The 11,992-nt window shown below is 36.9% G+C and overlaps 3 protein-coding genes across 4 annotated transcripts; 2 read left to right on the plus strand and 1 right to left on the minus strand.

Annotated features, from left to right (window-relative positions):
* The first annotated feature begins 774 nt into the window (after window positions 1-774).
* On the plus strand, window positions 775-2,091 carry LOC120417821 (probable U2 small nuclear ribonucleoprotein A'). Of its 2 annotated transcripts, XM_039580034.2 has the most exons (5): window positions 775-953; window positions 1,009-1,156; window positions 1,222-1,691; window positions 1,743-1,784; window positions 1,839-2,091. In XM_039580034.2, the coding sequence occupies exons 1-5, from the start codon at window positions 872-874 to the stop codon at window positions 1,859-1,861; spliced, it is 765 nt and encodes a 254-aa protein (XP_039435968.1). In that variant the 5' UTR covers window positions 775-871; the 3' UTR covers window positions 1,862-2,091. The 2 variants fall into 2 exon arrangements, with proteins under 2 accessions (XP_039435968.1, XP_039435969.1); XM_039580035.2 differs by lacking the exon at window positions 1,743-1,784 and having other exon boundaries at window positions 1,923-2,091.
* A 105-nt stretch (window positions 2,092-2,196) lies between these two features.
* On the minus strand, window positions 2,197-3,482 carry LOC120417820 (uncharacterized). The gene is made up of 2 exons (XM_039580033.2): window positions 3,323-3,482; window positions 2,197-3,262 (listed from the first exon to the last, which is right to left on the minus strand). The coding sequence occupies exons 1-2, from the start codon at window positions 3,335-3,337 to the stop codon at window positions 2,321-2,323; spliced, it is 957 nt and encodes a 318-aa protein (XP_039435967.1). The 5' UTR covers window positions 3,338-3,482; the 3' UTR covers window positions 2,197-2,320.
* Window positions 3,483-7,859: 4,377 nt separating this feature from the next.
* Window positions 7,860-9,192, plus strand: LOC120417806 (eukaryotic translation initiation factor 3 subunit G). Its single transcript, XM_039580005.2, has 3 exons — window positions 7,860-8,010; window positions 8,178-8,639; window positions 8,709-9,192. The coding sequence occupies exons 2-3, from the start codon at window positions 8,186-8,188 to the stop codon at window positions 9,071-9,073; spliced, it is 819 nt and encodes a 272-aa protein (XP_039435939.1). The 5' UTR covers window positions 7,860-8,010; window positions 8,178-8,185; the 3' UTR covers window positions 9,074-9,192.
* Window positions 9,193-11,992: the final 2,800 nt, after the last annotated feature.

Here is an 11,992-nt window from a genome sequence, read left to right on the forward strand (position 1 = left end):
CGGTACATAAATTTAAACTTGATACAATTTTCAGTGTAATTTAAAAAATGCTAGATTTATATTTTAGTAAGATTTCATTATGGTAAGATAATTGTAATGCGGTAGATTTTAATCGAATCGTTCATATTAAGGAGAACAGGGTTTTTTTTTTTCAGTTGGTGGTAACATCTAAAAGAGCATCAGTGGAAAAAGAAACAAACCCATAGTTTTTTTTAGAAGATTCTATAAACATTTGAAACACAATAGTTTATAGGGTAATTTCAAAAAATACTTTAGAAAACTGCTTAATTTGAGCGAGTATTTTCTTGTGATTTTGTAATGTCTAGTATTACGATGTTGTCCCGTCACGCTACATTTTCTTCTTAGGTACAATAATGTGTATTTCAAATGAAATATTTTTGTATGAAAATGAAATATCCGAATAGGGGATATATAGAGGTGCAAAAAATGACAGTCGAATAGATCACGTTGGAATGTTGTTGTATATCAAAAGGTTTTTAAAATGTATTGACGTAGTTGTTATTATTTGTAAGCAAAAAACGAATAACATATTAAACCCCCCCCCCCCCCCCAGCAGTTGGCGCCCCTTGTACAAATATAGGCGCCCTACGAGGAGAAACGCCCTCGGCAGGAACATTGGCGCCCTAAACCCGCCAACAGCGACTAACTAGTTCAAAATCGTACAGCTCAGCCCTGGGGAGCACACTCCCCCATTTATTTTTCACTGGGGCGCTTCGCTGCCTGCAAACAAACTGTCAACCGCAAGCTGTCATCCTCCTTCAAGCGGCATCATTTCGCGAAACATTCAAAACGTTGTAGCCCGATTTTAGCTTGTATTTTGTTGCTAAATTTTAGGAAAAACTCCGTCAAAATGGTGAAACTAACGCCGGACCTCATCAACCAGTCGATGCAGTACATGAATCCGTGCCGCGACCGCGAGCTGGATTTGCGAGGTGAGTTTTGTTTACCGATTTGTCGTGCTTCAAGGTTTTGTTCCGTCGTTTTTAGGGTATAAGATTCCGCAGATTGAAAATATGGGCGCCACGCTGGACCAGTTCGATACGATCGATTTCTCCGATAACGACATCCGGAAGCTGGACGGGTTTCCGCACCTGCCGCGGCTCAAGTGCCTGCTGCTGAACAACAATCGGATTGTGTAGGATTTAACGTTGCTTGTATCAGCAGGAGAATCGACACTAATTTGGTCTTGCTTTTTTGTAGGAGAATCAGTGACACCCTGGCCGAATCGCTGCCGAACCTGGAGAGTGTGATCCTCACTGGAAACAACGTCCAAGAGCTGGGCGATTTGGAACCGCTGACGAAGCTGGCGAATCTTCAAACCCTTTCCCTGCTGACGAATCCGGTTTCGACGAAGCAGCACTACCGGGAGTATGTGGCCTTTCGGTTTCCCAATCTGCGCCTGCTGGACTTTAGAAAGATCAAGCTGAAGGAGCGCGAAGCGGCCAAAGAGCTGTTCAAGAGCAAAAAGGGCAAAGAGCTGCAGCGGGAGATTATGCGCAAGGCCAAGCTGGCGATGCCGGTGCCGGACAAGCCGACCGTTCACAACGCGTCCCCGGCGGATATTCAGAAGATCAAGGAAGCGATCAAGCGGGCCACGAACCTGCACGAGGTGGAACGGTTAACGCGGATGCTGCAGTCGGGACAGATTACCGGCGATTTTGGCTTAAACGGTAATTTGGCGAAATTGAATTTATTTCGTATGAATGTTTGTTTCTTTGCAGAGCTTAAACTTGGCAATCAAGGCTGGAGGACGATGGCACCAGGTCTTTAATGCTTTAACCCAAGATCAACCGTTACTGATTGAATTTTCCTTCCAGATGGCCTCATCCAGATCGGCTAGAGATCGTCCCTTTGAACGTTAATCCAACTCAACTGATTGCCCATCTTTTCTATTCTTCCAGGAAACGGACACATGGAAACCGATTAGATTCGACGTTGACTGCGGCGGTTCTTTCGCTTTGGGTTTTCTCTGGTAACAACAGATACAAATTAAGAACAGATACAATTACACACTCTTAGTTTAGTTTGGCCAAGAGGGATGAAATGAATTAAAATACAGCATTTAAAATATTTGAAATTATCTCAAATCGAAAGAAATCTCCACAATTAGGTTTCACTAAATTTATTTGTAGAAATCAGGGTGAATAAAATTGAGATATTCATAAAAATATACAATTACAACTAGTTACAGTGGACATTCGGCCAGTAAATCGCTCGATCGTCTACACTTAGAAGATAAACTTTAATCGACTTTCACACTCGCACAGCTCTCTACTCTAAATCTCGAGGGGGAAAATCTCTACATTGCATCGTTGGTGAGCGCGTTGGCCAGCTCGTTCATCCCGTTCGAGAGTTGCAGCAACGCCGCGGACATGTTGGTGAGGGCCTGTGCGATCGCAAATTTCGAATCGTCCAACCGTCGCCGTTTCATGACCGACTCCAGCTTCTCGGAGGTCCGCTTGAGATCTTCCCGCAATCGGTCGGTCGAGGCAGAAGCAGCAGCAACGTTGACCGGAGTGGACGTCGAAGTCGATGCCGACGATGTCACGCTGCGGTGGACCACTTTGGGCCTGAGGAATTCGCTGGTGCTCGCCTCCAACGCGGCCGACGTTGTCAACTCGACGTATTCCGCCGTCGTAACTGCGTTGGTCAAATTCTTCAGCTCTTCCACCGTGGGCTTGCGGATTTCCAGTTCCGTTGTGACCGACGTTTCCTGGCTGTGATCTTCGCAATGATCTACCGGTTTGGAGAAGCTCGCCACAAATTCCTCGTCCAGCGGATCGTCACTGGCGTAGTGTTCGATCACAATTTCCTCCTTCTGAACCCCGGAATCATCCGGAAAATACTCCTCGTGAACATCCCCGGACATTGAAGTCTCCAGCACCCCGATCCCATCCGACGACAAAGCCTTTGTCCACAAATCCAGCACGTCGTAGCAGGTGGCTGCCGACAGAATTCGCACCTCCAGCGGACTCGGACCAATCTTCTTGGAACGTCCCTCGATGACCAGTTTGCACTTTCGCTTCAAATTAATAATGACATCCGCCCAATATTTGACCCACTTGGCCGTCGATTTCATCGTTCCCCCGGGAATTTTGTTCAGCCGATGGGTGGCCTCAATCCAGAACCGCTGCCGTTCCTTGTAATCCGTCTCGGCATTCTCCTGCTTCGGCCTCTGATTGTACTCCTCGAATATCCGCACCAATTCCTCCTTTTGCTCATTCGACGCACTTTTGGGCTTCTAAAAACAAAACATCCATAAAAAACCAACATCACACCACAATGAATCGAAGCAACCTACATCGAGTGGTCCCATCGTTGCCGAAACGGAATCCGGAATCGTCTGGATTGTAAATATTATTGGTGAAGAAGCCAGAGTGAAAATTTCCGGGCGAGATTTGAGAAGTGAAGACGCCAAACTTTCAGCTCGCTGCTCGCGCACTGGGATGGGATAGGCGGATACGCCGACGGTGAGCAGCTGTCAAACGGAGCCAGCAGACGCAGCTGTCAAGTGGTTGAGAAAAAAATAGGGGCTGTTAAATATTTGAAATTTTATGCATTTCCCTTTTTTTTATTGTTGGATTGCGATTTTTGGCAGAAAAATAATGGAGCACATATTCATCAAAATTTTATGTAAAAAAAATTATAACTGATATCAAAAAATTTCATAATTTTAAGTATTGTTTATACCAAAAAAAAATGAATGTAACCTCTATTAGAAATTCTGATGTGATTTGCTGGGCTGGGCTGGAAACTCTAATATTACTTAGGAATACTTAGTATACTAACGAGATTCCAGTATACTTGTTAGTATGCTAACCGAAAAGCAATAAACTGTTAGTGTATTAGGATACTCTCAGTATATTGGTAAGTATACTGGCGGTATGTAAAGGAAATGATAAGTATACTAACATATATTTTGATATACTGGTTAACATAATAATTATAGCCCTAAGAGTTTCCAACCCGCATAATCAAAAACCATCGGGGGAATAGTCCAAACTATATTACTACTAAAAGAGATGTAGTTACCACATACTTAACCATTATCATATAGTTACGGCACTATACAAAACCATAACGAAACTGATCGTCAAATGATGACGTTTTTATTGAAGTAAATCTAATGATTCTAACTATTTTTGAACTATTTGGGGTACAATAACCTTACACTAAACAGTTCGGATTGTTTAGACAACGTGACTCAACGAAAAAATGTACAAGTCCAAATAGTTTAAACAATTTATCAACTTTATTGAGAACAATATAGCAAAATTCCACAGATTTTAGATTTTTATAGTCAGAACCTGTAAGAACTAAAAACCTACTATAAATGCTATAGTAGAACACAATTGATGGCGGCCACATTTTTTTCGATAAGTTTGTATAATCCAAATAATTTGTCAACTTACATGAAGTAAAATTACTATACACCATACTATTTTGAATTAAAAATTTCTATAAGTCCAAATAGTTCAAACAATATTTCAACAGTATGGAGTACAATTACAGTTTGTTATATAATCCAACTATATGTTAAACGATTGGTACAAAAATTTCAACTTTTATCAAGTAAATTGATCACAGTCGATTCCTCTGGATGATAGAGAACCTTCAACACCCCCACTTCTCCTCAGATTATCAGAAAACTCCCCAAAAGAAGAAAAATGTTACGAGGGCTCATGAAATTGACTTTCACTATTCCAGAAAAAGTTGGCATGCTGTTCTTACCATACACCAAAAATATGTGTACTACATGGTGGACTATTACTGTTCACTATAAAATGAGTCAATTGTTTGGACTACTTGGACTTATCGAAAAATACTTGCCCCCGAGCTTGCTCCCTTCTAACACAACATGTCACCAAAACCACTGAAAAACCACCAACAGATATAGATCAATCGGATAAGGCGGCAGCAGTTCGGCAGCAACGTAAATAACATCACATATAATGGCGGTAAACATTCACCAACTATCGATAGAACTTAAAAATCAAATTTGATTATATCCGAAGTAGTTATCACAACAATTGTAGGGTTCATTTTTGCGGTCTTTTTTAAAGTGTCGGCAAAGTAGTGTCGGTAAAGTAGTTTTTCAGAAACTATATAGGGAATAGTCAATTTTTTGGGCAATGACTATTTGACGTAAAATCCAAGTTTATAAAAATATTTACATATGTATGAAAACCTCATATAGTTTTCTGCCTAACAACTAATTTCTCATATAGTAAAATCGACCAAAACTATTTTGGGAATGGAATTAATGGTTTGATATATCGTACATATATAGTTGGGTTACAATTTAATGAATAGTAGAGACCATTTGATAAATAGTTGAGTAACTATTTGTCATAAAGTAGTTATATAGTTCTTGACTATGCGGGAACCCCTTGCGATCGAACTGTTATTTGAAATTTTATGCATTTCACTTTTTTTATTGTGGGATTGCGATTTTTGGGAGAAAAATAATGGAGCACATATTCATCAAAATTTTATGTAAAAAAATTATAACTGATATCAAAAAATTTCATAATTTTAAGTATTGTTTATACCAAAAAAAAAAATGAATGTAAACTCTATTAGAAATTCTGATGTGATTTTTTTATATTTTTTAAATCAGTTGATTTTTTTTTTAATTATTACATAATATTCTGAAACTCTAAAAAAATAAAAAAAACTTATAAATTTTAAAATTCTATAGAATTTAAAAATTAAGGAATTTACTATATATACTATATATAGTTCTAAAAATCAAAATTTAAAAGTTCTTAAATTTTAATATCAACCGAGATATCAACATTTCAATTTTAACGTTTCAATTTAACATTGTTTAGAATATTTTAAATATGTAAATTCGAATTTTTTTTTATTCTTAAATTCCTAAATTTTTAAATTCTTAAATTTTTAAAGCTACTACTTTTTCGGCATTCTCAGATAAAAAAAATCATTAACTTTGGAGCCATGTTTAAATATAAAATGCAACATTTGAGAATGAACGAAATCTCGTGATTCGATTATCCGGAGTGAAATTTTGGCGAGGACATCGGATAGTCAAGAACGAACTTTTTTTTATATCTTAAAAGTGAAAAAGCTCAGGATTTTCGAATTTTTAAATATCTTTTTTCAAATATTTTTTTGTTTTTGAATATTTTTGCTTTTGTTAAAGTTCCAATTTAACATGTATTTTATGTATTTTTAAATTTCGTAGTTTGTAATTTTTTTAGTTCCTTGATTCATAAATTTTAAAAAATAATAATTTTTACACTTTGGTTTTTTTCTAAGGTTATGCAAAACAATGGGACGATTTTGAATTGTAAACTAAGAGTCTATCCTCAAATCAGTTCATGTTTACATTAAGAACGAGCAAGATATACCAACTACATTGTTTTGCACGAGGTTAAAATTTGTGTAGGTTTAAATTACTTAATTTTTCCATAATTTTTATCAGTTTCTTTTTTTCATTTTAATTTTTTCTATTTTAAATTTTTGAAGCATTTTTATTTTTTTATTGTTTTTCTTCAAAATAGTGATTAAGGTGAAGCCGTTGATCATTTTCGAAGAAATTTGATCATCACTATAAAATATTCTGTATTAAATTCAATTTAACGAATTTCAGCACCAAAAGGAATCAGCATGTGCCGGTTGTTGCCATCTTGAAGCCACTGAAGGAATTTTTGATCTAAATCAATTGTGCTTCAAAATTTATATAATTGTGTGGCACAGTCATTGACGTCCTAGTTGACAATCATTGATTAATGACGATTTCCATAACTTTACAAGGAATGGGATAATCGTTGCCAAAAGGAATCAGCATGTGTAGGGCACTATTCTAAACAAGTTGTTGAAGGAATTTTGTCAAAATATTGAAAGCGACGCAAAATTTATAACTTTGAACGAAAAATCATGACAATGATGGAAGTCTTCACGTTAAATAAAATGGAAAACTATAGTTGCAACAATTGTATACATTGTATACATCTCCGTGTTTTTTTAAATTATTTTTGGATGCTGTATTTTGAATTTTTTAAATATTTTATTTATTAATTTTTGCAGGAAAATTCAATAATAAGTGCATGTTTTAAAATTAAGCCTTTTAAGACAATTCTGGATTTTCAATATTTTTGTATGAAATATCAAATTAATATAAACTTTTGTAAATTTCAGTCGCATTGAAGTAAGCAAGTTTAAACTATTTTATTTGTTCTTCAAAACATAGTGCAGTCAAGCATCGTGCGAAGATAAGGAAAATGCCACTTCCCACTGAGAAATGTAACGCCTCGATCAGTCTGATGGAAGAATTAAATCGGGCTGACAAGAGCTGATCGGGGCATTAAATTTCTCAGCGGGTTTTCGTTTTTGTCCCCCAATTTTTAGCTGCGTACTGCACAATTAAGAATAATTTGTTAAGGTTCATGAAAGGAATTCCTTCACGCAGAAAAATATTTTGTACGATCAGCGTACGAGGTTTGGTTCAACAAAAATTTTGTTGAATATAATCAACGCCGATTTTGCGTTGAAACCTAGGTTAAAACAAACCTTGATTTCTCAATTCCACAAAAATCTTTTATTGTTTTGAAAAAGTTCCTTTGACGATTAGCGTTGATTCAACAAAAATCTTGATTTTCAAATTAACAAAATGTTTTGTTGATTCAAATATGCCTTATTTTTCTGCATGTTGACAGTTTCTTGAGCGCTTTTTTAAGAGCATTTTTTTGTGTTCTTTTCGAGCTCCGTATTAGCATTTTGCCACAGAAAAATTTGTTTCTTCCAATTTCCCGGATCGACCCTTCTTTACCAACTCCCTTTCAACGGCATCGTCTTTCGACCTTCCAGTCCGATTCCCCTAACCCGATTTGACAGCTGTCAACATTGGCCTCCGCCATTTTTGACGTGCTCGTAAAAAAGTAAATTTCGGCGAGCGGAACGTTTTCCAGCTTTCCCGGTACAATTCCTTCGTTTTTCGTTGTTAAACTAGCTGTTGAGTAAAGTGTAAGTGCTGTGGCTTGTGATTTACTAGCTTGTGAAAGGATTTACGTGGTTTTTGTGGTGGAAAATGGTGTTCAAAAAGTAGCACTCTACCGCACATGTTGACCACGAAAGCATTTTGCGATCTGTCATTAATTTTGCTTCTCGCACCAAATTATTCTTCCGCACAGTCACGACGATGCCGGCGCTCGACGAAATTAAATCCTCCTGGGCCGATGAGGTCGAGCTGGACTCGGGATCGCTGCCGCCGCCGACAGAGATCGTCGAGAACGGCCAGAAGGTCGTCACCGAGTACAAGTACAACAAGGACGACAAAAAGGTGAAAGTGGTCCGAACGTACAAGATTACGCGGCTCGTCGTGCCGAAGAGTGTGGCCAAGCGCAAGAACTGGGCCAAGTTTGGCGACTCGGCTGGCGACAAGCCGGGGCCGAACCCGCAGACAACGTTCGTATCGGAAGACATTTACATGCAGTTTGTGAGCAACAAGGAGGAGGAGCAAAAGTCCGACAACGCGCTGGACTCGCTGAAGAACATTGCCAAGTGTCGTATCTGCGAGGGCGAGCATTGGTCCGTGCAGTGTCCGTACAAGGGCACGTCGTACGAGGCGGGCAAGGCCAAACCGGTGCCGGCGGGTGAGTTTTGTTGGATGATTTTTGATGCAAGTGGGTTTTGCGAAGCTAATCTTGTTTGTTCGCTTTCAGCTCAACCGGAGTCGTCGAGCGCGCCGATCAAGAGTGGCAAGTACGTGCCGCCAAGCATGCGCGACAGCCAGAAGGCGGCGCTGGGTGCGAACCCGCGCGGCCGCGACGACACCACGGCGATCCGCATCTCCAACTTGTCCGAGGCGATGACCGAGGCCGATCTGGAGGAGCTGGTGAAGAAGATTGGGCCGCACAGCAAGATGTTCCTGGCCCGCGACAAGAACACCGGCCTGTGCAAGGGTTTCGCGTACGTGCACTTCAAGTCCCGCCGCGACGCCGCCACCGCCATCGAGCTGCTCAACGGACACGGCTACGACCATCTGATTTTGAACGTGGAATGGTCCAAGCCGCAGAATCCGCAGTAAACGGGGAGCGCACAAGAAGGACGGTTCTTTTTTCTTTAGTGTAAGTGGATTGCGTTGAGTAAGCAGTGGATGATGGAGGGAAATAAATGGAGAGAGCGTGGGAGTGATGACCCGTAAAACTTGCTTTATTTTTTTTTTTGGATGATGAGAAACGCGGGGTGGCCGACTCGGGAAAAACGGGAAAATCGGAAATTTGACTGGCAAACTGGGAAAGTATTCACTTTAATGAATTAATTCTGTTTTATTTTTCTCGATAAGAATTTAATTCTAATTATTCTAAATGAATTATTCGGAAAACTTGTTGAACTTTGGGTAAATAATAGACTCAATTTTTTATGCATTCAATTTTACTTTCTGTTGAGTATCCAATGATATTTTTTATCTCCAGCGAACTTATTTATTAAGTTAAATTAACAGTTTCCGTTAAATTTGGATATTAATTGATATAATTTCGAATTTTTCATAACTATATGATTATTGAAGTCTTAAAACCTTTTCAATTCAATGAACACAATAAACAACCGAATTAATTAATCTTTTTTTTTTAGAATGTATTTAAAAATAGTTGTTTATTAATTTTTTTTTAGCATTCAGCATTCTTGAAATTTTCTTATCTTTCGAGTTAAGTGTATCTTCAATTTTTTTATTTAAATTTCTAGTAAAAATTCGGATAACATGGAAACAAATGTTTTCAAAGTTTGTCATGCTTGATCATAACTTCAACTGACAAAAAACTAACTTTTTATTCAAACAGTCACTTTGACACCTACAACATGATAACAAAAATTTAAGTTTTTAAATAAGATTAAAAATAAATAAATAAAAAAAGTTTTTTGTTTGAGACTTTTTTGGAAAGTTAGGATTTCTAAAAAAAGAGCAGAACTTCCAGCTGAATGCAAATTTAAGTAGAGCAATTCTCTCCGATTTCGGTCGTTCGATTTTTTTTGTATTTTTTGATGCCTTCGTTATTCCAAAAGAAGCCATTTTGCATCATTAGTTTGTCCATATAATTTTCCATACAAATTGGGCAGCTGTCCGTACAAAAATGATATATGAAAATTCAAAAATCTGTATCTTTTGAAGGAATATTTTGATCGATTTGGTGTCTTCGGCAAAGTTGTAGGTATGGATAAGGACTACACTGAAAAAAATTAAACACGGTGATGGTGATTTTTAATTTAACTTTTTGTCACTAAAACTTGATTTGCAAAAAAAAACACTATTTTTTTCTGATATGTTTTAGGGGACACTAAATGCCAACTTTTCAGAAATTTCCAGAATGGGCAAAAAATCTTTGCCGAATTATGAATTTTTGGATCAATACTGATTTTTCAAAAAATTGAAATATTGGTCGCAAAAAATTTTCAACTTCCTTTTTCGAAGTGAAATTGAATTTGCAATCAAAAAGTACTTTAGTGCAATTTTGATGAAGTGCACCGTTTTCAAGTTATAGCCACTTTTAGGTAACTTTTTTAGAAAATAGTTTCCCACTTTTGGAAAAAATATTTTTGAAAAGCTGAGAAAATTCTCTATATTTTGCTATTTTGAATTTTGTTGATACGACCCTTAGTTGCTGAGATATTGCCATGCAAATGTTTAAAAACAGGAAAATTTATGTTTTTTAAGTCTTACCCGACCAACTCACCATTTTCAAACGTCGATATCTCAGCAACTAATGATCCGATTTACAATGTTAAAATATAAAACATTCGTGAAATTTTCCGATCTTTTCGAAAACATTTTTTTTTTTAAATTAGACCGTTGCAAATATTTTTCAAAGTTTATGTTGCCTCCCTTCAAAATCGGTTCGAAAAATCAGGGGGCAAAAAAAAGAAGTCTAACCAACTGAAAACAATTAGAAATGCATTTTCCTGTGTTTAAAATCATATTTAACATGTCTGGGATAGCTGAGATTCATTATCTGAAAATGAGTTAAATTTTTTTTTTATAAAAATGTTATCCAGTTGAATTTTGACCATCTTTTGTCATAACTCAAAATATGGCAAATTTATAGTATTTTTTTTGTTTTCATGTGTAAAATTGAAAAAAAACGGGTCACTTTTTAGACTTATTTTTTTTCTAGAATTTATCCCATCAATTCTTGCTTTTTTTCAAACATTTTTATAGCATTTTTGTAAAGACAGCTGCCAACATTGTATGCAGATTTCTATGGCCGAACTAATTCTGCAAAATGTGGCGATTGGTTGCGTTCACACTTTGCGCATTTCATTTTGATTTTGTATGAAAATTTGTATGAAGAAATCAGCTGTGTTAACTTAATTTTTTGTAATTATTATTTTGCATTGATTTTTCAAACCAGCTTTCCCTAAGAAAGTGTGGTGCTTTCAAAAGATACAGCGTGCTCAAAACTGGTCTAAAACGCGATTTTCAAGCAAAACACGTTTTAGACCAGTTTTGAGGACGCTTTATCCTTGGACAGGAGCAAGATAGCACAACACTTTCTTAGGTAAAGTTTTAGGGAATTTTCTCAATTAAAACGCTATTTGGTTGGTTTAAAAATACTATTCAAAATAAAATTTACAAAAAAATTACAAAAGTAGGTTTCCCCATCCAAATTTCCATACAAAACAAAAATTAAATACGCAAAGTGTGGACGCAACCAATCGGTTCCAGATTTAAGGGGTTGTTCTAGGGCACAAAAAGCATAAACAAAACTTTGTTCTGGTTTGATTTGATCATTTCTAAAATTTTCCATATAACGACGAGCCAGAAATCGCTCTTCTTGAATCATACGAGTTTTTTTTTTTTTTTCAAAGAAGTTGGTAATTGCATTTGCATAAACGTTGTAAACTTTGTATTTTATAAAATGTTCTCTACAAAATATTAAATTTTGAATTTTAAATGAAAATGATTATCAAAACGTCTCGAAAAATCGCAAGCTTTGTGGAAATTAAAAGT

Source organism: Culex pipiens, chromosome 3 (genome assembly GCF_016801865.2).
Source record: "Culex pipiens pallens isolate TS chromosome 3, TS_CPP_V2, whole genome shotgun sequence".
Classification (NCBI taxonomy): Eukaryota; Metazoa; Arthropoda; class Insecta; order Diptera; family Culicidae; genus Culex; species Culex pipiens.

Bases quoted from the DNA above. Each gene is read 5' to 3' on its own strand.
- LOC120417821 (XM_039580034.2), top strand. From the start codon at position 872: ATGGTGAAACTAACGCCGGACCTCATCAACCAGTCGATGCAGTACATG. The intron at 1,157-1,221 runs GTAGGATTTAAC...GCTTTTTTGTAG, and splicing joins CTGAACAACAATCGGATTGT to GAGAATCAGTGACACCCTGG. The intron at 1,785-1,838 runs GTCTTTAATGCT...TTTTCCTTCCAG, and splicing joins CTGGAGGACGATGGCACCAG to ATGGCCTCATCCAGATCGGC.
- LOC120417806 (XM_039580005.2), top strand. From the start codon at position 8,186: ATGCCGGCGCTCGACGAAATTAAATCCTCCTGGGCCGATGAGGTCGAG. The intron at 8,640-8,708 runs GTGAGTTTTGTT...GTTCGCTTTCAG, and splicing joins GGCCAAACCGGTGCCGGCGG to CTCAACCGGAGTCGTCGAGC.